The sequence below is a fragment of the Pieris napi genome, chromosome 17 (assembly GCF_905475465.1).
Source record: "Pieris napi chromosome 17, ilPieNapi1.2, whole genome shotgun sequence".
NCBI classification, from domain to species: domain Eukaryota; kingdom Metazoa; phylum Arthropoda; class Insecta; order Lepidoptera; family Pieridae; genus Pieris; species Pieris napi.
In genome coordinates, this window is record NC_062250.1 from 169,185 (window position 1) to 194,612 (window position 25,428).

General features: G+C 39.4%; 1 protein-coding gene across 10 annotated transcripts in view; it reads right to left on the minus strand.

Annotated features, from left to right (window-relative positions):
• Positions 1-25,428, minus strand: part of LOC125058057 (probable phospholipid-transporting ATPase IA) — a 28,206-nt gene continuing 2,778 nt past the window's right edge. Inside the window, exons 1-26 of one of the 10 annotated variants that reach the window (XM_047662069.1) lie at positions 21,316-21,642; positions 14,398-14,524; positions 13,321-13,504; positions 13,053-13,145; positions 12,905-12,972; positions 11,107-11,304; positions 10,907-11,031; positions 8,751-8,903; positions 8,561-8,670; positions 8,300-8,473; positions 8,042-8,219; positions 7,791-7,964; positions 7,537-7,712; positions 7,331-7,462; positions 7,097-7,255; positions 6,807-7,004; positions 6,569-6,727; positions 6,358-6,494; positions 6,156-6,276; positions 5,878-6,069; positions 5,690-5,808; positions 5,471-5,605; positions 5,054-5,152; positions 3,720-3,782; positions 2,261-2,352; positions 1-1,953 (exon numbers count right to left, since the gene is read on the minus strand). In XM_047662069.1, the coding sequence (XP_047518025.1) occupies positions 1,859-1,953; positions 2,261-2,352; positions 3,720-3,782; positions 5,054-5,152; positions 5,471-5,605; positions 5,690-5,808; positions 5,878-6,069; positions 6,156-6,276; positions 6,358-6,494; positions 6,569-6,727; positions 6,807-7,004; positions 7,097-7,255; positions 7,331-7,462; positions 7,537-7,712; positions 7,791-7,964; positions 8,042-8,219; positions 8,300-8,473; positions 8,561-8,670; positions 8,751-8,903; positions 10,907-11,031; positions 11,107-11,304; positions 12,905-12,972; positions 13,053-13,145; positions 13,321-13,504; positions 14,398-14,524; positions 21,316-21,436 (3,582 nt within the window). In that variant the 5' untranslated portion in view covers positions 21,437-21,642 and the 3' untranslated portion in view covers positions 1-1,858. Of the gene's footprint in view, positions 1,954-2,260; positions 2,353-2,604; positions 2,646-2,977; positions 4,329-5,053; positions 5,153-5,470; positions 5,606-5,689; positions 5,809-5,877; positions 6,070-6,155; positions 6,277-6,357; positions 6,495-6,568; positions 6,728-6,806; positions 7,005-7,096; positions 7,256-7,330; positions 7,463-7,536; positions 7,713-7,790; positions 7,965-8,041; positions 8,220-8,299; positions 8,474-8,560; positions 8,671-8,750; positions 8,904-10,906; positions 11,032-11,106; positions 11,305-12,904; positions 12,973-13,052; positions 13,146-13,320; positions 13,505-14,397; positions 14,525-17,932; positions 18,460-20,435; positions 20,631-21,315; positions 21,643-25,428 lie in introns of those variants that run through there. The other 9 variants (XM_047662074.1, XM_047662071.1, XM_047662068.1 and 6 more) reach the window with 9 other exon arrangements.

Below are 25,428 nucleotides of genomic sequence, written 5' to 3' on the forward strand. Positions count from 1 at the left end.
TAGAGAACGGGAACAAATAATATAATATTTCTATTACATCCACATTTTGCTTATTCTACCAAATAATCGGCTTCGGAACGCAGCTGCATGTACATTTTTGGCCTATAACCTTTTTTATTTTTGCTCGTCCGTTGTATGACAAATATTTATTAAAATATTGATCCCATTGTTATAACATATATATTATGTGTAGGCATATACCGGGCGAGGTCTCTGATCAATAACGAGGACTTTTAAAATTTATTTACACCATTCAATAATAAATGCATCACAGGCCTGCACGAGGTGTCAGTGCGCACCTCAGCTACGTCCCTTCGGCCTTCGCAGATCGCTTAGACGAAGTAACAGTTAACAATAATAAACTGTTAGAGGTATATACGTGACAAACATCAACACACCGTCCAAAAAACCAACTAGCAGTCGACATTGTAAAGACTCGGAAAGTTCATAGCCAAGTTATATTAAATATCACAATAATTTAAGTTTTGTATGATCACACAGAAGCCAGTTACTGAAATTTTTTAACTTTTACCTTTCGACACAAACGAAAGTGTTACGTCGAGTTTTAAATACATTTTTGGGGCTGCGTTTACGTTATATGAAATTTAAAGCCTGTAAACGTAGCGATTGTGTCGATGTCATAAACAACTGTGCAGGGGAACATCGAGTCGACTACGAGGACGAGTTAAAGCTTGATATTCGCCATTCTACGCGAAGTGGAGGACAAAAAAAAATTCTAAATTAATTTACGATTTCTTAAAGAAATGTTCGACCAGTGCCCTATATAAAATACCAACCATATACTTATACCAACGTTAAGTTTGTGACATACAATAGCGAAAAGCTTCCCTGGATATTGTTCCAATTGTGAAAATTAATAATTTAATATACAACCTTGTTTTTATAGGTAAAACTTAATTTTCACGAGGTAGACGAAAATATTTCCCTCAGGCGCAAAACACTGAAGATGCCTTTGGTTCAAAGAATACATATATACAATATATAAAATATGATACATTTAAAATGGTTAATATTATAACAAGATCATTATTTTATTTTTCATTAATCTAATATCAACAAAATTCTGGTTATACGAAGACATCAAAAAGTATTTAAAGCCAATACATTTCACTAGTCGATGTCAAACTCTAAACAAGTTATTTACCGTTCCCTGACTACATGGTTGTCTTTAACACGGCCTCACAATTCTCACGACATTACGCTGGTATGTGATCCATTTCCGCGTTTTTGCGGAATATTTGGAAAAGTCTGACATCGAGTAGTATTTAACTAAAACTAATGCAGACATGGACTAAAGGCTAACGTGTTGCAATTACAAATTTATTAATATGATAAATTACACGACGAAAATACAGAACAACAAAGTTCTGCAACCCTTAATTTGCGCTATACTACGAACATACATGTCGAGTCTGTCTCCGAAGTAGTGTAACGTGTAGGTTTCATCTACTACTATGTATTTAGATAATTTATTTAGCAATTAATAAATACAAACTATGCTTTTGTACTAAGTTAAGATAGTCATTTCGGTAATTTGGCCAGATTGCCAATATTATTTAGATACAGTAATCTATAACAAACTTAAACACCTTTAGCAAAATAACTCTCAAAAATGTTGGTCGATCCATTTGTAATTCTACTGTTCAAATGTCCACATCTGCGTCACGGCACCAATGCCTAAGTGGCCGAGTGCCGCGAAGCAGACGCCCCGACTGCGGCAAATACCATTAACTACAGTACATCGAATAAAACTGTCATAAAATATTGAATATGCCCATACACTCGAGTGCAACAGTTAAAATTAGTGTAAAATGATATAGTGTGGGAGTGCGTCAGCTCAGCAACGCTCTCTGGGCTGACTCGTGTCGTAGGCGCGGATCACGTCGGCCTGGGACACGCTCGCGCCCTCTTCTTGGGAAAATGCGAAACCATCTGTCACACATAAAACTTTGTTAAAACGTCTCGTCTAGCCTTAGCGCGTGGCGGTTCTAGGCGCAATGCATGGCGGGCTAACGAGTTAATGAGGAAATGAACGGTGTCGAACGTGTGATGAACGATCTGAAGCTAGTCAAGTCTCAGTGAAAAGTGATGGAATGAAACAATGTTAGTAAAGTAATATATTCCTCTCAAAGTTGGGTTCTATATCTCGACGTCGGAGGAGGGTGGCGAAACAAAGGCGTTGCACAATACTAGTGCAGCGAGTGGGGAGCCGTGCGCGTCGGTGTGTGTGCGTACTCACGGGAAAGCTCGAGGTCCATCTGTGCGCGGGTGTTAGCTCGGCGGCCGAAGACGCTGCGGACGTTCTGCAGAAGCCGCGCCGTCTCCGTCAAGCTGCACACGTCACTCACGTCACAGAAGCGCCTCCGCGAAAACCGAGTGCATCGCGGCAAACGCTTATTTTACTTTCAATCATAATGCAGTTTTATTTTCGTAGTCGCGATGCACTCGACCGCGGCGGCACCTGCTCGTGTCCCTTATGCCGTTGCCTCTGATTTGAATCATTTAACTAACAAAGAAGCGTATGCGAATGGCGGAAGCGTCATGCGAAGCCATGCAGCGGTTTAGTCCCCTTTCGATACTTACACTGCGCCAGACGGACGAGGGCGTGGCTTGCGTCCGCGCGGCTAAAATACACCCAGTTAGTGCCTTATGACTTCTGAAAAGACCCTTAGGCGCTTGTACATGAACGTGTCGCAGCTTGGAACGAAGTCACTCATAGCTCAAAAGAAATTGTTATTGTACCTGAGATTGTTACTGCTCAGCTATGCAAACGTATGTATACGTATCGACATACGCGTGACGTACGTACCAAAGTGTGCGTTTTAAGATCTTAAGCAAGCGTCTAAAGGTCAACCGTATAACATTTATACAACAATATTATAAATAGACGACAGCCAATAGGTAATAGAAAGTTACTTTGTTCCACGTCTTTGGCGAACACTACAAAAACTAACAATTTGTAATTCAACAATTTATTATAAATATAAATCCATACAACACATTCTTAGCGATAGCTATTACTCCTCTCGTTTGATCGACAAGACAGCTGAATTTGTTACACCGTTAACAGAACAAGTCCATTTTAGTGCATCAGTCGCCTTCTCCATCGGATGAGATGTACCATTACACTACGCTTAGGTAAGTAAAACATAAAATAAAATCTAAGTTTTTGTGACTTTTACAAATGAAATGATTCCATCGGGAGGTATTTAAGGATGCAAACGATAAATATAAGCGACGGAAGCATCGGGGAACATTCGCTAAGGTCACTTGCGCCTTATCAAATTTATGCTTTCGTGATATTTACACATTTTCTTAACATTTTATTGCTGCATAAGACGTGATGGAAGAATTTGTACCGCGAGTTAATTATTCCACAAAAGATATTTTGCTCCAAACATATTAACCCTAAACATTCGTCTTCCGCTAAGACAATTCGTAGTTTTGATATAACTAGCCATCGTAGCGAAAATATTTTAAATGCACTACATTAATGCTACGCACTCGAACTTAAGCTTTAGCTTAGCATGTATTTCTAAATGTAAAATAATTGAACATTTTAATAAATATCTTTATTGGTAAAAAAGTCCCTCAGTCTAATTTTCTCAATTGCACTAATCGTATACATGGAATCGTCTCTGGGTCGGTAGCGAGCTACACTGGCATACGGAAAAGACAGCAGACAAGACATAGTTTACCACTTCATCGCAGAGACCCCGGCGACCGCGTACTCGAGGCGCTTCCAACTCGCGGTGAACACTCTATTGACATTGAGATATCGTGAAACCGAGTCGACGGAATACGCTTAACATAAATGCTTCTAAATACTTCTACTACTGTTATTGTTTCTTTCTTCGAGATTCGCTAAAAACGTTTCTAATACCCTAATTATCGCGACAACAGTCTTTACAGCGGAATGATTTCAGTCTGAAGCGTATTTACAATGCGTTTTGTATACGACAATTTGGGTGTTTCTGGCGACAGTCGACATTATAATACATTAATGCAGTGATAATGGTAGATCCGAAATAAAGGTCGAGGAGGCCGCACGTGATACATTCGAATGGAGAGGTTTTGAATAGAAAATTGTCTAGCATCGGTCGAGTCACGTGCGCTCTCTTCGACCGACGAGTGTAGACTGTCATACGACGTGCGAGACGCGCGGGCGCGGCGGCCTGGGGCGACGGGGGGAGGGGCGTCCGCCATTTTGTAGGCCGTCAGGGACGCCGTTCCGGGCCTCGCGGTGCGGACTCGGCCACTCTTCGGGAGCGATGCGCCGTCGCCAGACGAGGCCCCGCGGCGACCCACTGCGCGACAATTAACGTTCAACTCTACCCTACGTGCTCGCTACGGGACGTGCGTGGGGCGCGCCCGTGCTGAGATAACGCCGCCGCACACTCCGGGAGTCGCGTCAAATTCAAATGATAATCTATAAGAGAACGCGGAGACGTCGAACGGAAAAAGTGAAAGTCAGTCTAACATTGACAAACCATGCGTTATGTTTACGTTATGCGAGTTATCTCAGGACGGACCGCAAGCGGTGCGGCGCAGTGCCAAGCGAATAAAACTAAGACCATCTTCACATTACTTATGGGTTCCAAAGATTTGAACGAACCGTGTCTGCGTAATAACTGAGCTGAACCGGAAATCATCGTGAGTCACCGTGAGTCAACCGGACATCATTATGAGTCGTCAAGGGACGCCTCGCAGACGTGAAACATTCAATTTATTTTGTACAAGCGATAAGCATAAAAGAAAAGATTACAGGAACTCGAAAATGATAGAAAAGAACCCATAAACAACGCCACGTGGTGCGGGAGTGAGAACGTAAGAGCCAAGTGTATGAAAGTATTATTCTTGGCATAAATTGACTAGATGCAACGAAATAACAAATATTAACAAGAGTCAAATAAATTATAAATTTACAGATGAACATACGAACATAATATTGAAGATTATATTTTGTGAAGAAATGAATGAATTAATTATTCACACGATGTGAGATGTGAAAACAGGAAATGCGTCAACTCACGAGTGCCGCGGGTGTGCGAGGAGTGCGGCCGGATCACGTTTCTTTATCTCGCTCTCTCTCACGGCCTCCGTCGTGGTCTTGAAGGCCGAGTTGTGGATGCTGCGAACACGAGGAGACACCGCGTTACGAATTATGAATCGTCTCCCACCGAGCAAAGAAGAGCACGACCGCCTGCTCTTAGAATGCCGTAGATTACGTATTACGAGATGTACACACTTCGGTCTCCTTTGGAACGTTGAAACGGACGCCCGTCCTCTTCGGCCTCTTCTCTTTCGCCTCCTTGAACCTCCCACATCGGAACCGACCTCTGCCATAACTGCCCGCTATTCTATCTATTCAGAGAAATATTATTGGAGAGACGGGTAGGAGAGGAGAGGAGAGGGGAGGAGGAGGAACGATAGATAGAGAGACACTCACACGGTGATTATCAGGTCCGGGATGAGCGTGGCGGCGGGGATGAGCAGCAGGGCGAACCAGAAGACCAGCGAGCTGAACACCATGCGGTCCATGCCGCGCATCACCGCGCCTATCAGGATCGCCGGGTACAGGTTGCTGCGGCAGATCGGGCGATCGTTCTTTATCTGACTTCACTTTTAATCGATGCGACGGATAGTTCTCGAAGAGGCGAAGACGTACCTGTAGATCAGTATGAAGACGAACCAGAGCGCCAGGGAGCCCCAGATGGACACGTGCGTCACCCAGGTCCACGAGTGCGTCGCCAGCCCCGCCTTCAGGCAGACCGTCGCCACCACGTACTGAAACGGAACGAGCCGGTCACGCGTCTACTCTCGCGGCCGAGCCTCGAGGCGGCGAAGGGAGCTCACCGTGTACACCAGGTTGCCCAGCACCAGGTAGCCTCCGTCCAGTCCGCTGGGCCACAGCACGTGGTGCGACGCCAGCAGCACGGGCAGCCAGAACAGCAGCACCGAGTGCAGCAGCGCGTTCACCGCCCACACCCAGAACACGCGCACGTTGAACAGCAGCCCTTGCTGGGAAGGCACGTACAGCACCGGATGCTGCCGCGGACATCCGGCGTTCGTCAGTTACACACGGACACGAAGATATCATTATAATGTCAGTCGCAAGCGAGAGAGCCACTCACCCGCATCATGATCTCCGGCGAGCAGATCTTGTCGAAGAGGCCGATGGCGAAGGGCGGGAGGGCCGTGAAGATCACGTTGTAGAAGCCTATCGTCCAACGCTCGAACAGGATCTGACCGGACCTGGAGGCGTTCGGGTAAAAGAATCATCACATTTCAGAGCCACGAGACGTTCGAGTGGAATAAACCGTGTCCGGCACTGACCATGCAGAGTAAATCGCGAACCACAGCTCGATCACGTAGAGGCAGATGTTCTTGTAAAAGGAGTAGAGAATGAGTTTGCTGATGCGGGAGTAATTCCACGCGCCGTGCACCAGCAGAAGCCGCAACAGGAAACGGAACTGAAACGGTGGAGTGAAAAGAGTGAGTCTCATCGTAATAGAATAGAAGATTCTCGAAGGACGCGGAGCGAGACCTGGGCGATGCTGTAGTCCGAGGCGCAGACGGCCTGGAGCCCTTCCACGCCCGAAATGCCGATGCCCACCGACGCCCGCTGGATCATGGCCACGTCGTTGGCTCCGTCGCCTATGGCCAAGGTCACCGCGCCCGTCGCCCGAGACACCATGTCCACCACCTGACGGAAGCGCCGATTAAAGTATTTTTGTAAGGAGCTATCGACGATCGAGAGTTCCAAATCAGATCAGATCGACAACCTCGGCCTTCTGGATGGGAGACACGCGGCAGCAGACGACCACCTTGCAGGACACGCACAGGTCGATGAAGTCCTTCTTGAGGTCGCAGCCCATGGCGTACTTCAGCGTCTTGCCGTCGATGACCAGCGCCACCTCGTTCTGCTTCCGAAGGCCGTCGCCCAACTCGGCGCACTGACGGGACAGGCACTCGCGCGTTCCCTGGATTTCATTTCTCGTTAAGAACCTTCGAGACCCGGGGTCTCCAGATTTACATATAAGTGGAATCGTAAGACAACAAAGGAAAAGCGTACGTCCAGGCTGTCTTCGTTGAGCAGCAGCAGCGGCATCGCGGGATGAATGAGCCTCGCGGAGTGGGCGATGTTGATGGCGGTCTCCTGTTTGTCTCCCGTCAGCACCCACACGTTGATGTTGGCCTTCAGGAGAGACGCTATCGTCTCCGGCACGCCTTCCTGTCACCGCAAGCGGAATCGGTTAACGGACACCCACGCGGAGACCCGAGACGACCTCGGACCTCAGAGGTCTACCTGCAGTTTATCCTCGATCGCGGTGGCTCCCAGCAGTCTCAAGTTGTTCTCGATCAACAGAGCGGCCTCTTCGATCTTCCGCTCTCTGTCCCGTATCGCGATGCTGGCTTTGTGGTACGTGTTCGACCAATCCTGGAACGTCAGACGCGAACGGTCAGCTCGATGAGAGAAACGCGGTCGGTCAGAAGCGGACGAGCGACTCGTGCCTTGTAAACGTGCTCCGGGATGTCGGCGACGGCGAAGACCAGGGTGCGAAGGCCCTCGGCGGCGAAGAGCGAGAGATGCTCCAGGGTGACGGCGGCGTAGGGCGCCGCGTCGGGCCCGCCCGCCAGGCGAGGGTAGATCACCGAGTCGGCGCCTTTGCAGAACAGCTTGATGTCACCTGAAAGCGGAGACGAGCTCGTCGTACAGGCGACGTTCCGTCGGTCCGTCGCCCCGGCGACGTCCGGAGGGCACTCACCGTTGGGCGCTCGCACGACGACGGACATCCGCTTCCGCGTGGACGTGAAGGCGATGACGTGCAGGACGGCGTACGTGAGCCTCTGGCCTCGGGCCATCACCGTGACCGCGGTGGGAGTGCGCGTCTCGAACACCCAGCCGTACGAGGCCGCCCCCAGCACCAGGGCTCGCTCGTCTGGACAAGCGACGGATGGAAATCGTCATTCGGGAGAACTCGACGAGTGAGTTTAATGATAAAAGAGATCTACGGACCGGGTGAAGCGGCGTGGTAGTTGATTTTGCCGTTCTGGTGCTCGGGAATGACGGTGTGACAGACGGCCAACATGGTGAGGAACTCGGCGATATCTGGAGCCGAAGGGTGTTCCCGGAGATTGTGGTACAGCAGCGTGTCTTCCAGCCGATCGTCGGGACCCGGTTTGGTGTACGCGATCTGAGTGTGCGAGAGACGCGAGTTAATAGCGCGGTTCGCCATCGGCGACGGCGAGGGAGTACCGGATAGGAGATAGATACCTCCGCGATGGAGCACTTGTGGAAGTCCATGACGTTGCAGGTGAGCGTGCCCGTCTTGTCGCTGAAGACGTAGCGCACCATGCCCAGCTCCTCGTTGAGGTTGGAGGTGCGGGCCATGGCCGGAGTGTCGGACTCCGCGTGGTACATCTCGCCGTCCATGGCAATGAACTTCGCCTGCGAACGGGTTCACGCGTGAGTGGAAGGGAGTGGAACGGAGTCGACGGAGGTCGATTCTCACCGAGACGTGCGAAATGAACTCACTTGAAAGAATCTCACAATTTCCGCGGTGACTTGTAGAGATATCGGTATAAGATTATTGTATAATATCAAAAACGTTAAAAAATTAAATCCGAAATTTGCATTCTGGGCCCCTGAAACAGAAGATACGAATCAGCCGTATGGAAAAGAGAATTATTGTTTTTTATTATACAGGTTTCCAGCTTAAGTTCACCTTCTAAAGCGATGTACCAGTCGGTATTGGCGCGGCGCAGAAGCCAGAGCTCGTTGAACGCGGCGCTGATGAGGGACAGCACTATCAAAATGATGAACAGCATCAGAATGTGCGTGTTCGTTTGGCGATCTATCGACGAACGCTTCAATGGGGCTGGAATTGATTGAGTTACCGTTAGTTATTTTTGCTGCAAACGCACTGTTTCTATGCGATGTGAAGAATTGCCTAGATTTTACCTGCATCGCCACCAGAACCATTGTCAAATTTTTCTATTATTTATTCATTCATTTTAAAAAGGCACACTAACGAAACGTTATCGGGGAACACACAAACATAACTTCTAACGAAAAGGATAAAAAAAGCTTCGTACATTCTGCTAAATGACTGAACCGATTTGAACAAGAAGGGGCGGCGCACCATTCAATGATTATAATAAAAAATCGCTATTCATTCCTCATATTCGGAATAAGTTTAAGATACTAAATATTATGACACTTGTTACATATACATTGCACTCCCTTTGCCCCGCATAACCGATACCTTTTTTTTTTTTTTTTTTTAATTTTCTTTATTTTACAAAAAAATATAATACAATAATAATAAGTTACATTTGAAAACCGCTGTGGTTTGTATTAATGTAACCATAGCAGTCTTGTTTAGGAACGCGACAAATGCATATAAAAGTAGTTTTTTAATTTGCTGTTTATGTTGGTTGGCGTTAGGCAATCATATTAGATTTAGATTTATTTAGATGTTTGGTAGACCATTTATTAGCCGCGGTAACAAATACCTCAACGTTCTCTCGCCATATACGTTGTTTGCTCTCGATGTACAGAGCCGAACTTGCGTTACCGCTCGGGTCTGAACGTCATGCTCCACTCGTTTTTTTATGTCATCTCGAAAAAGGTGCTCGACTAGAAGACATTTATTAACTTTTTCTGATATAGGCAATATTTTGCAATGTTTGAAAATTCCTCTTTCTTCACTTTTATATGAGTCGAGCACATTTCTCGAGACAACGTGTTTGATTATTCGCATTTGGAGGTTATATATTTGGTTGAGGTGTACCCGTACCCCTCTGACGCAACACCGTTATAAAAGGAAATGGACAACAGAAATCTATAGACAACAGATAGCTTTGATCGGATACCTTACATCGGACCGGTCGAATTCTCAATTAGTAATAAATCCATACTATAAATTATTTGTCGCGCACCTCATAAGGGCCGATTAAAGTCATAATTATTGTACTAGTAATTAATTAAAGTAATTTAAATACATTTTGGTGTTTTTTTTGGGGTTCACCAATGGCCTTCCCCTAATTCAATATCGGGATATATTCTTGAAGCATTGTTGTATACAACAAAAAATATAAACGATTTCAAAACAATATATGGTGATTTGAACCAGTATTGAAGTGTTATGAATATGTGTGTAATGGTGAATGTGGTAAATCAGAGAACAGTTTTTTTTTTTTTTACTTATGTAACTTTAATGACCTTGTGGTTTATGACATTTTTCTTTGAATAATTGTAATGTAAAGGGAGGGCAAAACTTGCTGAGTTTCTTGCCCGTTCTTCTGAGAACAAGGCCTCCTGGTAGTTTTGCGAACGGATGGCGTAGTCTTGCTCTTTCGTGAATTTTGTAAACGTTGTTGACATTCATAAGCATGCTCTAAGAAGCATCTAAATTGAATAAACGTATTTTGATTTTGATTTTATAAAAGTACAAACGGAACAAATCTAAGCGTACGATCAACCAGGCTCAAGAAGATAAACTACTCCTTGTATGGATATTGTATTCGTTTTAAAACAACAAACTCTCAAGCGAAATTAGAGAATTAACACTTCAAAACTCCCGTTTAGTCAATAAAGCTTTTCTTTTGATTTCTTGGGATTGATTTGCTCCAGTTCAAATATGTATGGCTGCCTTACAATTTGTATGACTCAAAACTTATCGATTAAAAAGAGTGGCAGAAAGTTTCTTGCCAGTTCTTTTCGCCCTCCTACATCCTTGACTTGCGAACTGGTAGTAAATGTAAATTTAGAACCAATTTAATATCTTTTCTGTTGACGTATATAAGTGTTCTCGGTTACCTATTTGAATAAAGTTATGTCACTAGAGTTCATCAATGCTACCCGAGTAAATGAGCTCACCTTTAGTGGAGTTTTTCATAAGCTTGGTCTCGTGCCCGGTGTACACCACGGCCGCCAAGGCCCACGCCGTGTTCCGAAGCATCGCCCCTCTTTGCAGCATCTGCTCCAGCCCCATCGGAACGGTTCTGCGATTTATCGCGATTATCGTCTGTTTAAGAGCAAATTTCCTTCGAAATTGGCTCGGCTATAAAAGTACTCACTTGGCGTTGGTCTCCTTCAGCATGCCGTTGAATTCGTAGAGATGCCTGTTGGGCGGTTCACACTGAAGCGTGGCTCGGAAGGTAGCCAGTTCGGAGTCGTGCTGCAACCGCGCGGTCTCCGGTTGAGCTTGACGCGTCTTCAGGTTCGTCTCTCCGTCCAAGTTGGACGTTTCGATAAATGCAATGCTCTGTGGCTCACTGCAAGCGTTATCAGACCTTACTATTATACGAATCGTATTCGTGGCACATAATATAGAAATAGGAAAACTGTAACACGGAACCCACAAATCTGGAGAAAAGCGAAAATAGAACCGAGTGGAGGTCAATGGACGTTTCAGATGTAGTGGAATGCTACTCTAAACTTATAAATCTGGGAATCGACCGAGTCATATAATGGAGGACAAATGTGTGATGCTCGTAAAACTTGCTTAAATTTATTACGACTGCGATCCTTATAGATAAATCTTATTTTATTCATTCATCATATTGTCTTGAAACAGTATAAAGAGTCAAGGTTTTACACTACTACTAGGTATCTTTATACGCTCAACGAAAATATTTACTTTTTGCAACGACAACATCGACATTTACATTATTCATCCGTGGACAAATATCAGTACAATTTATGTTATTCGATACGAAATCGAGGTGTAAAATCAGCGCCCGGCGGCGACACGAATGAATATAACGCATGACGCTATCACGTGTTAAACCTTGTATTAAACCTAAAATAATAACGATTCAGGTCGCCGTTTTATGTTAATGAGATTATAAAAGCTTATTTCAAAATTCGAAGTTTCTTTGAACACCATTTTTCATATACTTGGACTGAATACGACGTTAGACGATGATGAGTAAAATGTTATTTATTCTGGTATCCTATATACCCACAGAAGATTGAAAGCTGCACTTATGATGTAACAAACGCTGATTCGTCCATTTCAGTTCAGACACTTTTTGACAGGAGAAGAATGGGTTCTTATTTATTTATTACTCACTGACGGTTTCAATGATGTATTTAATGACATGATGTAACGTGCTTACGTGACAAATACAATATACATAAGAAAACGTAATAAATGGTTCTGACTATTTTAAGTATTGAAATACATAAATTTAAAAAATTAAAAGTCTGTTCGTTGTAATAGGATCTATTAGATTTTCATATTTATCAATAGCGTAATGATATACCCCATGACGTCTTTTAGGCTTCGGAAATTATCAAAAAGCAGTTGGATGTTATAAAATAAACAAGTACCAAAGGGTAATTCGAGCAAAATTATTAATGCCTAACACCCCAAGTTACCACGGAAGTAGAGCGGCAAAAAAATATCAATATTGTATTGTGTTGAAATGCCGAGCGCTCAGCCTTGATATTCACTGACATTTCTGATAAAAATCCAGGTCTCCATACTGCAGCCCGAACCGAGTTGAAGAACTCTCGGACGCAATTGTGTACTCTAAATTCCGTTTACACGTTTTCGCTCCATTTCAAACAATTACCTTCGTGAGTTAAAAATAACGCAACTAAGATCGATATCTGAACTTTTAGTGAACCTTTAAATATTGACGTAAGAAAAAGTTTATGTCGCCCAGTTAATGGGTTGTTAAACAGAAAATAGCGCGGGTCATTTACGTTCTAGCTCGGGTGACCATGTCTTATTTCTGGGTGAAATACATGTTTGAAAGCAGGTTTTACTAACAATTTAATATGAAATATCTTAGAACAAAATATTCAACATCATGTCGATAAAACGATTTACTGAAAAGGATAATAATACAGAGGGTAGAAACTGACCTGGATGCAAGCAGCACGAGGTCAGCGGGGAAGAACTGGTTGTTGTAGACCTTGCAGACGTCGCCCACCTGTGATACAGATGATAGTAAGAAAGCTTTTTTGAATGGCCAATCAATTGGATAATTGAAGTATGAATGTATCTGTTTACTTGTAGTTTCTCCCACCGGAGAAGTTGCCACGCCCCTTCGCGTAGCACTTCCACTTTGCGACGGTTGGTTTCTTCGTCCGCGCGGTGACGTTTCTGCACATTATACAACCGTAGTTAGTGAATATTTTTATTAAATGAATATTTAAGTTACACAAACAAGATACATTTCGTCGTCAGCTTCAATTCTGTTAAGGGAATCGGGATCATCCGGCTTTTGATAATACCATTAGCAAAGATATGTCGTTTTGGGTGCAAGTAATTCACTTACGTAGTCCTCCACGATCTCCTTGAGCGCGCTTACGGTGAGGATGAGAACGAGCGGCGTCAGCGTGGTCCATCTCCCCGTCGGAGACACGTCAGGGATCTGCTGCAGCAGCGCGATCAGTAGAAAAAAGCAGTTGGAATAGCGTCGAAACTGCTCGAACAGGAATAGCGGCACGAACGACGGTACACTAAACATATTGTATAATTCTTTAAAACACATATTTATTAATTCTTCTTAATTAAAATCAGTCAGGCATCAGTTAACATTAATTTCTTTTATAATCTGGGGATATGAATGAAATAGCGTTCGATTTATTAAAATCAAGTACGCGTCCTTCGAATATATTAAACCAAGGGCAAGGCTAGTTAGTTAGTATGTATCGAGAACAAGCTACATAACAACGTCGTTTGCACCCCCACGATAAAGCAAATTACAATCCTCATACAGAATGCTATCAGTTATAATCAATATTTTAGTAAAGACTGCTATTTGCTTCGAATTAAAGTTTAAATTTTTTCGTTTTAAAAGCCTTTTAGTACAAACTAATAACTAAATAATTTTATATATAAAAGGTCAATTATTTTGGGTTTAACATTCACGCTTCGTTTTTACTCTAAACATCTAAAACCACCGAATAAGGTTTATAAATAATTCTCTAAAGAACTGCAATTATATGTCTTGCTCTCGGCAGCAAAGATTAGAATTTTAATTTCCGAAATAAAAAAAATATCATTAGAGAACATCTACAATATTTGTTCCGATCGCTTAGGCACCGAATATGCGTCAGACACGCCTTAAAAACCCTTTAAAAGTGGGACATAAACAAACCAAGGGAGTGATGCGATAGGCGTTGTGACACGGCGGGCGGCGGGCATCGCGCCAAATGTTCATTGCGCGTTTCGCGTAAACAATGCCCCGCTCGGACACTACGCGTATTAAATTTGTTTTTGACAACGGGGCCACAATATATGAAGGATAATGCGCTTGCTTTAATGCTGAAATAGCTTAAAACCTATTTGTTTTGCGATACGTTAGAGGGGACAGAAATTACATAATACTTATGATTTAATGATTTTATACCTATACTTGGCGGTGGATATCCTATTGTTAACGAATTTCTGCGGTTGCGGCTGGTTGATGAAGATGACCCGGTTTTGTTCGTCGATCGCGCCATCCGTAATACCAGACGTTGTCGCTTCATCTTCATCTAAAAAAAATTAAATCCATGGTTATTTGGAAAGTGTTTCCTGTGTGACCTCCACTATTTACACACCAATCGCTGTATTAAAACTTTTACTACTGCTTTATAATATTGTGATGAAATGCATTAGATAATATCATGGCCATGGCCGTGGATGTTCTAATGTAATTACAGATAAACTGTACTGCAACCTTCAGTCCTACTTTATGGGCAGCTTGCCTATAAGGTATGCAATAATTATGCATTCAGCACATATTGCTGGAAAGAACATAAACCACTCCTTATATGGAAATTGTATTCGTTTTTACAGCAAACTCCCAAGCGAAATTAGAGAATTATCACTAAATAAATTCAAAGCCCTTGTTAAAGGTAAATTAATCAATAAAGCTTTTTAAAAAATCTGGTAAATCTAATTAATATATATATAAAATACTATAATAATTAACTTAATACTCAAGTGACCTAATAAGAAAATAAAAAATACTTCAATATCACGAACAATATATCTAATTAACAATTAATTACTTTATTTTATTCTTTAGCTGGCATCACTGCCTACTAATTCCAGGTTTAGTAAACCTTTTTAAAATAATAAAATGTTATCTTTACAATTAGGTATTTTATATTTAATGACACATTATAAAAGCTGAATAAGATGAAAAAAATCTTCAACCCTGAACATTAAAGAAACTTAAAGATGTTGGGATTCTGCCAAAAGGTAACTTTGTGAAAGAATTTTGTTTTTAGTGTAGAGAAACAATGATACATACTCCAGCTCTAATATAGTTCCGCATAGCCATTTTGCTCATGTGTTCAGTGCTTAGTAACTAGTAATATATAAAGTGTACAGTTGTGAGTAATTTTTACAAAATTGTTTTGATATTTAGACTGTATTGAAGTTGACATTGCAGTTCCAGACTCTTAAAACTGTTGAATTGAAAATCAATCAAATTAATGATGCAAATATTTTTTATGCTGTATTAGCTTATGGGTAGAGAAGTTTTAATGTTTATTTAAATTTCATATTATAAATAGTACATAATCTTACATAATAATTTCTTGGGTCGGAGGTTTAGAAATTAACAAAAGATGAAACAATTGTCATGTTTAATCGTGATTTTCAACACCATCTCTAGATGCCATATTTTATCAGTTTAAATCTTATTTACACTTTAATAACTATGTTGCAAATTCTTCTGTCTTTAGAAGACTTCAGATAAGCAGCAAGGGCATCTAATTTGAAAATTTATAAAGGGCAAGTTATTTTTATTATATTTAGCTTGATCACCAGTCAATGATGATTAACTCTGTTCTATTCTATATATTATTGACATATATAAAATTAGTCCTGAAGTTCTTACAAACAAGTTTTGTTGCATGTTGAGTTATGGTGCATGTAATGAGTTTTATCATTATAAAGGGTATTTCAACAAGAAGTTTGTTTTTCAATTGTGGCAACACCGAGAACGTGATAGTTTTGACATTTAGTTTTTGGCGGTATTCGTAGCAGGTGCTTTGGCAATTATTACAATGAATTCAATTTCGCTCGAAAATCGCATTAAAATAATTCAAATCCACTATAAAAATGGTGGTTCTGTTAAAGTTACATTTCGTAAAATTCGTGATATTTTCGGCCAGCATAATCGTCCTTCTGAGACCGCTGTTAAGAATTTGGTCGCGAAATTTGAGTCGACAGGCTCGGTACAAAATGTGCCAACACCAACACGTGTTCGACCGGGTCGTTCAACAGAAAACATCGCCGCCGTGAGCCACAATGTTGAAGAAGATCAAAATTTGTCAATTTCACGACGTTCTCAACAATTGGGGTTATCCAAAAGCACAACATGGCGAATTTTGCGAAAGGATTTGGCTTTGAAGCCTTACAAGATTCAACTGGTGCAGGAATTAAAGCTGATCGACCATTCAAATCGCCGCAGATTCGCTCAGTTCATTCAGGAACAACCTGCTGGTTTTTCTGAAAAAAATCATTTTTTCAGACGAAGCCCATTTTCATTTGTCAGGGTACGTCAACAAGCAAAATTGTCGCATTTGGGCTTCTGAAAATCCTAAAGCAATTATTGAGAAGGCTTTGCATACTCAACGTGTTACTGTGTGGTGCACTATGTGGTCTGGAGGCGTGATTGGGCCGTTTTTTTTCGAAGATGAGGCTGGAAATGCGGTAACAGTCAATGGATCACGGTATCGCGAGATGTTAACCACTAAATTTTGGCCTATTATTGATGACATGGATATCACTGAAATGTGGTTTCAACAGGACCGTGCCACATGTCACACAGCCAATGAAACGATCAATTTATTGCAAACCAAATTTCCCGAGCGCATAATTTCGCGAAATTCAGCTGTTAAGTGGCCAGCCAGATCGTGTGATTTAACACCACTGGATTATTTTTTGTGGGGCTATGTTAAAGACAGAGTCTATACGGAGCCAATCGAATCGATTGCAGCCTTAAAACTCAAAATCCGTGATGTCATTAACGAAATAGACCCTCCATTTTGCCAAAAAGTGATTAAAAATTTTGATGAAAGAATCAACATCTGTCAGCGTGGTCGTGGTGGACATTTGCCAGATATCATTTTTCATTCATAATTGCCAAACTTTTCTCTTTGTAATACAATAAAAATTTTATTCATTTTCCTCTAAATTCTTTGTTTTATTTTGTTTTAGAAAACAAAGTTCTTGTTGAAAAACCCTTTATATTGTATTTGAGATTTAATAGTTCAAATGAAATCAATCTTAAAAATTATCTTGATCAAAAGCCAAGGATTATAGGAAGGAAAACATTTCACTTTAAGGATTACCAAAAAGTCAATGTCAATGGAAACCTTGGTTTTTATTCCAGCTCTTCATATATTTGTGTTTGACTTATCAGATTTCTAACTCTATACATTTAGTCCAGGCAATATTATAGATAAAGAAAACCAAATTAAAATTATTTCATTCAACTGCCCAAACCAATATGAAAAATGCCATCCCTTATTTATTCAGCTTACCTTAGCCACCTGTATGATATAATAAAGCAGTATTATTCATTTTTATGTAGTTTAAAACAATATTAATTCCAAAAACAATTAAAGCAATAGTATTGTTAACAACAATACTTTGTTATATTATATTGTCTTTATTGTTATTGAGTTTATTTTGATTTTAGATGGAACAATAAAGAAAAATTTACATATTAAATTTACAGATTGTCATACTTCTTTAGATGACATCATTGAATCTTGGCTCAAGGATACAATTAAATATAGCACCACAACTTGATATTACAATTTCTTTTATTTTTTCTCCTGTTTTATATCATAATACTCAAAGATCTCTATAATGTAATCTTCCTAATTCCCTTACAGTTTTAACATTTTACCAACTTAAGGAGGAAACACAATGTCACTTACGTTGGTTCATCTTGAGCACCATGGCTCGGTAAAAGCGTGAGAACGGCGCCATAACGTTGTGGTTTCCGAAGAAACCTGTTACATATTCTCGGAAAGCCATCCCACATTCGGACCCCACCGTAAATAAACAAATTCACGGTCACATTGATTCTATATACACTAAGATTACACTAAATTTGACACACATTATCACCGGGGGTTGGATACGTCGAAGAAAACATAGACTTGGCTGAACATTATTTCAGTTTTCCAGGATTTTAGAAGTCCAAGCTCTAAGTTTTTCTACTGCGCAGGGAAACCGACACGAGTAGCCCTAGGGAGTAGCTGGTAATTGCAAATTTTCAGAAAATATTGTTATGTTTTCGCGTTGTCATTTTGTAATGAATACCATTTACATTTATTTTTGTAAGTACACTAAATCGATTACTCACGCCAAACTCGGCTTTAATCTTATTTTATATTTTTCAAGATCACAAAATGAAAATTTACAATGACAGTTCAACCAATAATAGCAAGTTCCAAATGGGGTTAGGGCATTGGTTAACTGTCAACTGTCAGTATTATTAAATCGAGTCAACTTCAACTCCCTCGAACTGACTCGATTAAATTTTATGCGTTGGGAAAGCTATGTCCTAAGCTGAATATTACGTAAAAAAGAACTTTTAAAAAGCTTATAGGAATTCTCAAACATAAAGTGATAATGGCATTGTATAATGCAGTATATTTGGAATGTAACTCGAAGATATGGGCCCACAAGAAAAAAAAAACTATATAAAGGTTCATTAAACTAAATTGTAAAAGCATTCAAAATAAATTGACTTGCCCTTACCCTTGCTATTTTAAGGTCCTTAGAGATGCGATACATAATTTGAAAATGTTGAAGGGACGGTCGCAATCGCTAGCAGTACGGCGAGCGCGTACAGCTTAATTACAGTTTAGTAAAGCATCATTTACGAGCGTATTGCGCACCCCATAATATTGCATGTGAGACTGATCTATTTAATTGCACACTGTCTGAATCCACAAGGATTGCATTATTCCTAGTTTGTTATAAAATATTTAGATTATAGGTTTTTTATTTTGTTATATTTTACAAGTATGTGATATTGTTTTCTTAATTAATTTTTCTATTGAATATTATAATAACCTTTGAATAGAAAATATTTTTTTTCTTTCATATTTCTACATTTTAGTATTTTCCGTTATTCTATAAGAATTCAAGTTTATTAACTCCTGACAAGAAGAGTTATGTTCATTTTATTTTGCAGATAGTATCTCAATACACATTTTTTTATATGCCAGAAACTAGCTATAGCAGCAACAGTACATAACATCTACTGGTATAGTGTATTTGACATATAACTACGTTGATAAAAGCACAATTTCCAAAGATATATTAAGAAATCCTAAATGATTTTTTTTTTCAAACATTATATTTTTATGTAAATAGTGCGCGGTCGGTCGCAGGTGACCACAAGACCAAGAATTTATGTCATTATTAGATTAAATCAGGAGCGAATCGTCTAGCTTTTTATTAAAGTGTCCTTGGTATTGATATATATTGCTCGGGCGGAATTCCTGCAGGCAAAATTTCAGCCATTTTTGGTTTTTGGTACCAAGATTCCCTGGAGAACAAGTATGAACCTTCAATCGGGTTATAGATTCGTAACTATGGGCTGCACACCAAAGAAAATTATTATCTGCCACCAGGTTGACTAATACATATTATCAAATGGATACATTTAAGGTAAAATTCCTACCTGAGAATGCAAAGAGGAAGAAAGAACAATACGATTCTGCGTTTGGATCTTGATTCCGACTTTAATTGGTTGCATCTTAGTTTATTCTATACGCATTACATACCTACTCACTACCCTGTGGGGTAAATGGTAAAGGAAAGACAAAACGATGCGTTTTATTGTGACGGACATAGTAAAATGACGACTAGATATGCTGTTAAACCATTCACAATCAAATGGAACGCCTCTTTCTTAAATAATATTACGATAAATTGGAATTTTTTAAATTTCTGCCAGAAACTGTTAAAAATCATAGATAATTGTCTAGTCACTAGTTAGTTTAGTCAAGAAAATATAAATTAAAGGTATTTGTTACGTCAATTCAACATAAACACCAATTTACCCAATACCTATATTATATATATCTATCATTTGCCGTGTAAAGTACAGATAGGTGAACCGCACTTAAAATAGACCAGTGGATACAATTAATTAATTTCTAGTATTCGTTGAGGTCAGCTATTCATCACGCCGACAATAATTAACAGGCATGGTCTGGACTCTAGCGGCAAAATTAAAACTAGCAATTGTTTAACCAGCTATTAATATTTTCAATAAACACGATCAATTTCGGTGAGTATGTACGAGTACAGTTGTCAAAACAATTCAGATAAACTTAGATTCACTGCCTTCCGGCACTGCATTTCTAATTACCACTTTACCTGATAATTCATTGATAAATGGGAATGCTAAACAGCACTTACCGAGTGGTTTGAACTTTTCCAAAATCGCCTGCATCCACACCATGCTCAATCAATCCATGATCACGTTAAAGTGCGGTAAAGTAAAAATCGATGACATGCGCCACATAAAAGAGCAGACAGGTGGCGATGTACATCATGATCAGAATCTGCACCAACATGGTCGTCAGGCCGCGGTGTCGTGACTGCGGAGGGCTCCACGAGAAATCAGACGTGCGACATCCGAGAGGACGGATTACGAATTCGAATCGGGGCCTTTATAAGTCTTCGTAGCCTCATTTGATCGTGGTAAAACTATTTGTATTGGCTTTGATTTTTGTACGAAAAAGTTAAAGTAATACGTAAAATAAATTTTATGCAATATTTCGTAATGCAATAATTAGCCTTCATTGCTTTACAAAGAATGAGAATAAAAAATGTATCCAGGGCCCTGATGCTATAATGTCCAGCACTGGAAGCCATACACAAGGTGAATGTCGAGTAGATCTCATTGAAATGTTACGCAAACGATTGTTGGCTTACAAAATTAATAAGTATGTCACTTATAGGGAATCACCGAGTATCGTGTGCGCAAGGACCGGGTGGGTAAGACGCACGTATTATAATATGTTAATAGTCTTAGTAATAAATTGTATTTGACTTCTTAGTTTTTATCATTATATAGAGATTTTAAAGAATAATTTACACGGTTTTTTTTACCGCAAACATATACCTACTTAACTTATTTATATAAGTTTCGCGAATACACTATCAGTTATTACCTGTAGTCATAATTTATCTGAAGTCATAACACAACACAAGCGATATGAAACTTAATCGTGGTACTTAACAACCAAATTTTTAAATTGATTGTAAAGGATAATATTGCCTATAATTTACTCACTGATTCTCGTGTGTCCTGCGACGCTCGTGGTAGGCAAGGCAAGAGCGTCAATGGTGTCTTCACTCCCGAGCTGGTGCAGAGAGAGCTCTACAGTATCCGGGGACCCTCCCGGCCACGCCATTATCTTATCACCATCACACAATACACAAATCTACTAAGACCTTGGCTCGATGTTAGCGCTAGTATTACATTCCACTGTTATTACGATAATAATATTATGACTGTACGAATACAATGTTTAACACCAGATTGAAATGCGACAGAAAAGTAACTTTATATTATTCTGACTGATACTTAATGAATGAATAAGATTGTTAATATTTTTTAAACGATAACTACGACGATGTCATTTCGTTAATTGGAAATTTAACGATGTATACCTGTGACAATTCGTTTAATTGGTTCACAATTTAAATGACTCATTAATAGGACTGACACAACTTGAGCATGAATTTAGCAGTTACGATATATTATGATACAACCGTTTTCAAAGATAGTCAAAACTCAGTGATGTTTTAAAACGTGAAGGAACAAGATAAGCCCTTTTGTAATTCAACAAACTTGTAACTCTATATTACTGACAAGATATTAATACTACATAGTGTAACTAATCAAAAGCGGCTACGTTCGTGTTTTTGTCTGTTTGAACATAGGTATTACGGTATTAGTGATAATAAATTACTCCTGTTAAATGTAAAAAGAAAATTTTAAAAAACTGAATAACCCGGAAGTTTAATACATTAACATACATACGATACGTTGCAAATTGATCTAGAAAACAATGGTTTATGCGCACTGAAGGCAGAAAACTCCTCTTTACTATGTATATTTCAGCTTCTACATATCCGATACAGTCCCGGGCCGTTTGCGACTTGTGAAGTGTCAAAGAAAAGACGCAAGAAAAATGTTTCCAACTCAAGTTATAAGCCTTTTGAATTAAACTAGCCCACCTTCATCTAGAATTTATTTGTTACTTTTTTTGTGAAAAATAAAAAGCGAGTCCCAAAACGGTCGCTTGCCACGCGAGACGATCTACTGAGCCGCTCTATCTACTTATTGTTGATAGAAGTAGATAAGATTGCATGCTTCCCACGATATTATATATAGGTATTGGGACAGTGACTGCAGGTGTGGTGTATGACGTCACATACACACCCATGCCTATGATTTAAGTGAAATGGGCACGAACGGGATTTATTAAAATTAATGGTCATACTGTGAATATGGCTGTTACTTGCAAATGTGTGGCCTGGTTCGGGGTAATTATTCCGACCGTGGTAATCTATTGTCTCTGCGTAAATGACGTCGCTGTTAAAGTGATTACTTTTGAACCGGAATCTTTAGCAAGCGATTTGAAATTAAGTTACGTTTTAAATTTAAATTTTATATATAAATCGCCGTTTGATTTTAACCGTTTCGGGTAATGAAATACCAAACGCGGTACGTCGGCGACACTCCCCGTGGTAATGGATTGAAGTTTTTCACGATTAAAGCTAGCTCTTTGTTTCTCGCGTGGCCGGTAACGAGTTCTTCGCTCACAAAGACACTCAATTTATCTTTTCACCGAACACAAATATTGTTTGTCACTAATTGAATTCTATGTTTACCTACTTGTACAATTTACGTGCGAGCGTTCGCCTTCGTATTGATTTAATTCAAATTTTCATTATTTTTCTTATATTTACCGAAACAAACAAAGATCGACGTAAACACAATTTGGAAAGCGGTAACGATTCCTATATGAAATGTATTATTCAAAGAGGTTCAAAGCTTCTTTTGGGAGTAGAGCAAAGACAGCAAGGTTTTGACTTGAAACAAACGCGTCCTAAATTATTTATGGCCTACAAACCACCTTCAGTAAAGAAGAGGTAAAATGCAGTTCATTCGGTCTTATTAGCTGATTGGCCACAATAATCGCGCCATACGTCTTTACGATACTTTTTGATGAGGCAAGGCGATTAAAATTAAAATTATTATTTTGTATAAAAGAAAGTATAGATAGATAAGATATATATACATAGTTCCTAAATGGAAATAAAATAAAGTTTTAAAAATACACAAGCTTTATCACGTTAATTAAGGTTCAGGGATACGTATTTCTTATTAAATAATATCCGTTAAAGTATCTATTAGTTTATTGTCAGTTCTTCTCTTCCGTTCTACGCCCTTGATTTGAGAACTGGCAGTAAATGTAAAATTAGAAGCATTTTATATATATATATATTTATTTTTTGACGTTCATAAGTGTACATTTTGTTACCTAGGTTTATAAATAAATGGTTTTTGAATTTGAATTTCTAACTATAATATTATCCTCTTTTACATGCTGTTTGTTTTGTCATTAATTAAAATCAATAACCATTATCGTTACCTGCACTATTTCAAGATATACACACATTACATATTTTTATTATTGATAAATAAAATATTGAATATTGCACACAGCCCCTTATCAGTGATAGTAATAAGACGTTTACGCGACATAAGCCGCCGGACAATTACACCAGGATTATTCAAAAATAATGTTTGTAATGCTAGTGAAGATTTACTACTTAGAAGGCTTATGGATTTAATGAAAAATAATGACAGTTCAAATATCGATTTGCCGCGGTTTCTTATGTAGTCGATAGTAATTAACATTACAGAATAGTTGAAATTATGTTAAATTATAATTAAACTTTAACTGATACTTAACCATATAATAACTAATAAAAAAAATATAAAGTTGTCGTGTATTTTAGGCGGGCGGTCGGCGTGCGACACCTCCGCATCGCTTTCCGGTACTGGGCGGGAAAATGAAAGCTCACGGCTAAGCTTTTATAGAACAAGAGTAATTTTGTAGCGTAATAAAGTCAAAAATTACACCTCGTGTGTATCTAGTGCTACATATTGGCGCGTTGATTTATTATGCATCTATGTTATGTACCTGAGTGTATGGATGTATGTTTAAAGACTCTTCACAGTGTTCCTAATTGAACTTATATTCTTTTGACAACATAATTTGATTACTTAATGACATGAAGTGACGTCTTAAATCCTAACAAACATTTATTAATAATGTATTATTATCTATTCGTTATCAACGGTAGGTTGAAGTGTTGGATTACGACCGGTCCAGGTATCGCGCAGCTGAATATTTATTTTATTAAATATTTAATAGTTAGACATATGGTATAGCGAACTTTTTTGTAAATATTGATGTCTTCTATAAAAACGTAGCACATCACTTTGCTCTATTGTCAATAGTTGCCGCATCGTACGCGATGTATGGATTTATATTGATATTTCTTCCTCACCTTGGGTTATATATTATCGAAGTTTTCATACGGATCCCGAACTTTTTTGAAAATATTCTTTACCCTATGTTCATTAGGGGTAATGTAGGCTTCTAATGGTGTAAGAATATCAATGGTGGTCCCATCGAACCCTTCTTAATCCAAACAAACAATAAAATCTTTGCTCTTTATAATACATATAAATATATGTATAGGGAGAACGACGATACAGTCTTAACGAGTTTTAAACGGATACACGTGTTTAGAAAGTGTATGTATTAAAAATACAGTAGATACTATATTTTTAGTATACCTCGATATAACACCATAAAACTTATTATAAGAGCATAAGTTTCGATACGACTTACAGGAAATTTTAAGTGAATCTCTGAAATTGTAGCGACACGACTTTCGCGCTCAAGGAGCAAGTTTCTTTTCCTTAATTAGCATACAGCGTATACAGCATTTTATCACTTTACTACTTTCAGTGAGTTTAGTTTTATTCTTAAAAATAACGAGCCATTTTATTCATGAATTTGTTTACGTATTTCTTAATTATTTATATGAAAACAAACGTTCTAAACAATTTTGCGTGTTCCTTCTCGCTCTAGAAATAATCGATATTGTATAAATGTTCCTCCCTGACATGTTTACGATCATCGTGTTTCTTGAAGGGACCTAAACTGTCTAATTACAGAAGGATAAAATATACAATATCGATTCTCACTGACTAGGATATCGACACAAAATACAGCCTTCGTTAAAAGGTCGAATCTATTAATAGTGATATGGACAATAAAGTTTATTTTATCTTGATTAGTGATATTGTGTAGTAATA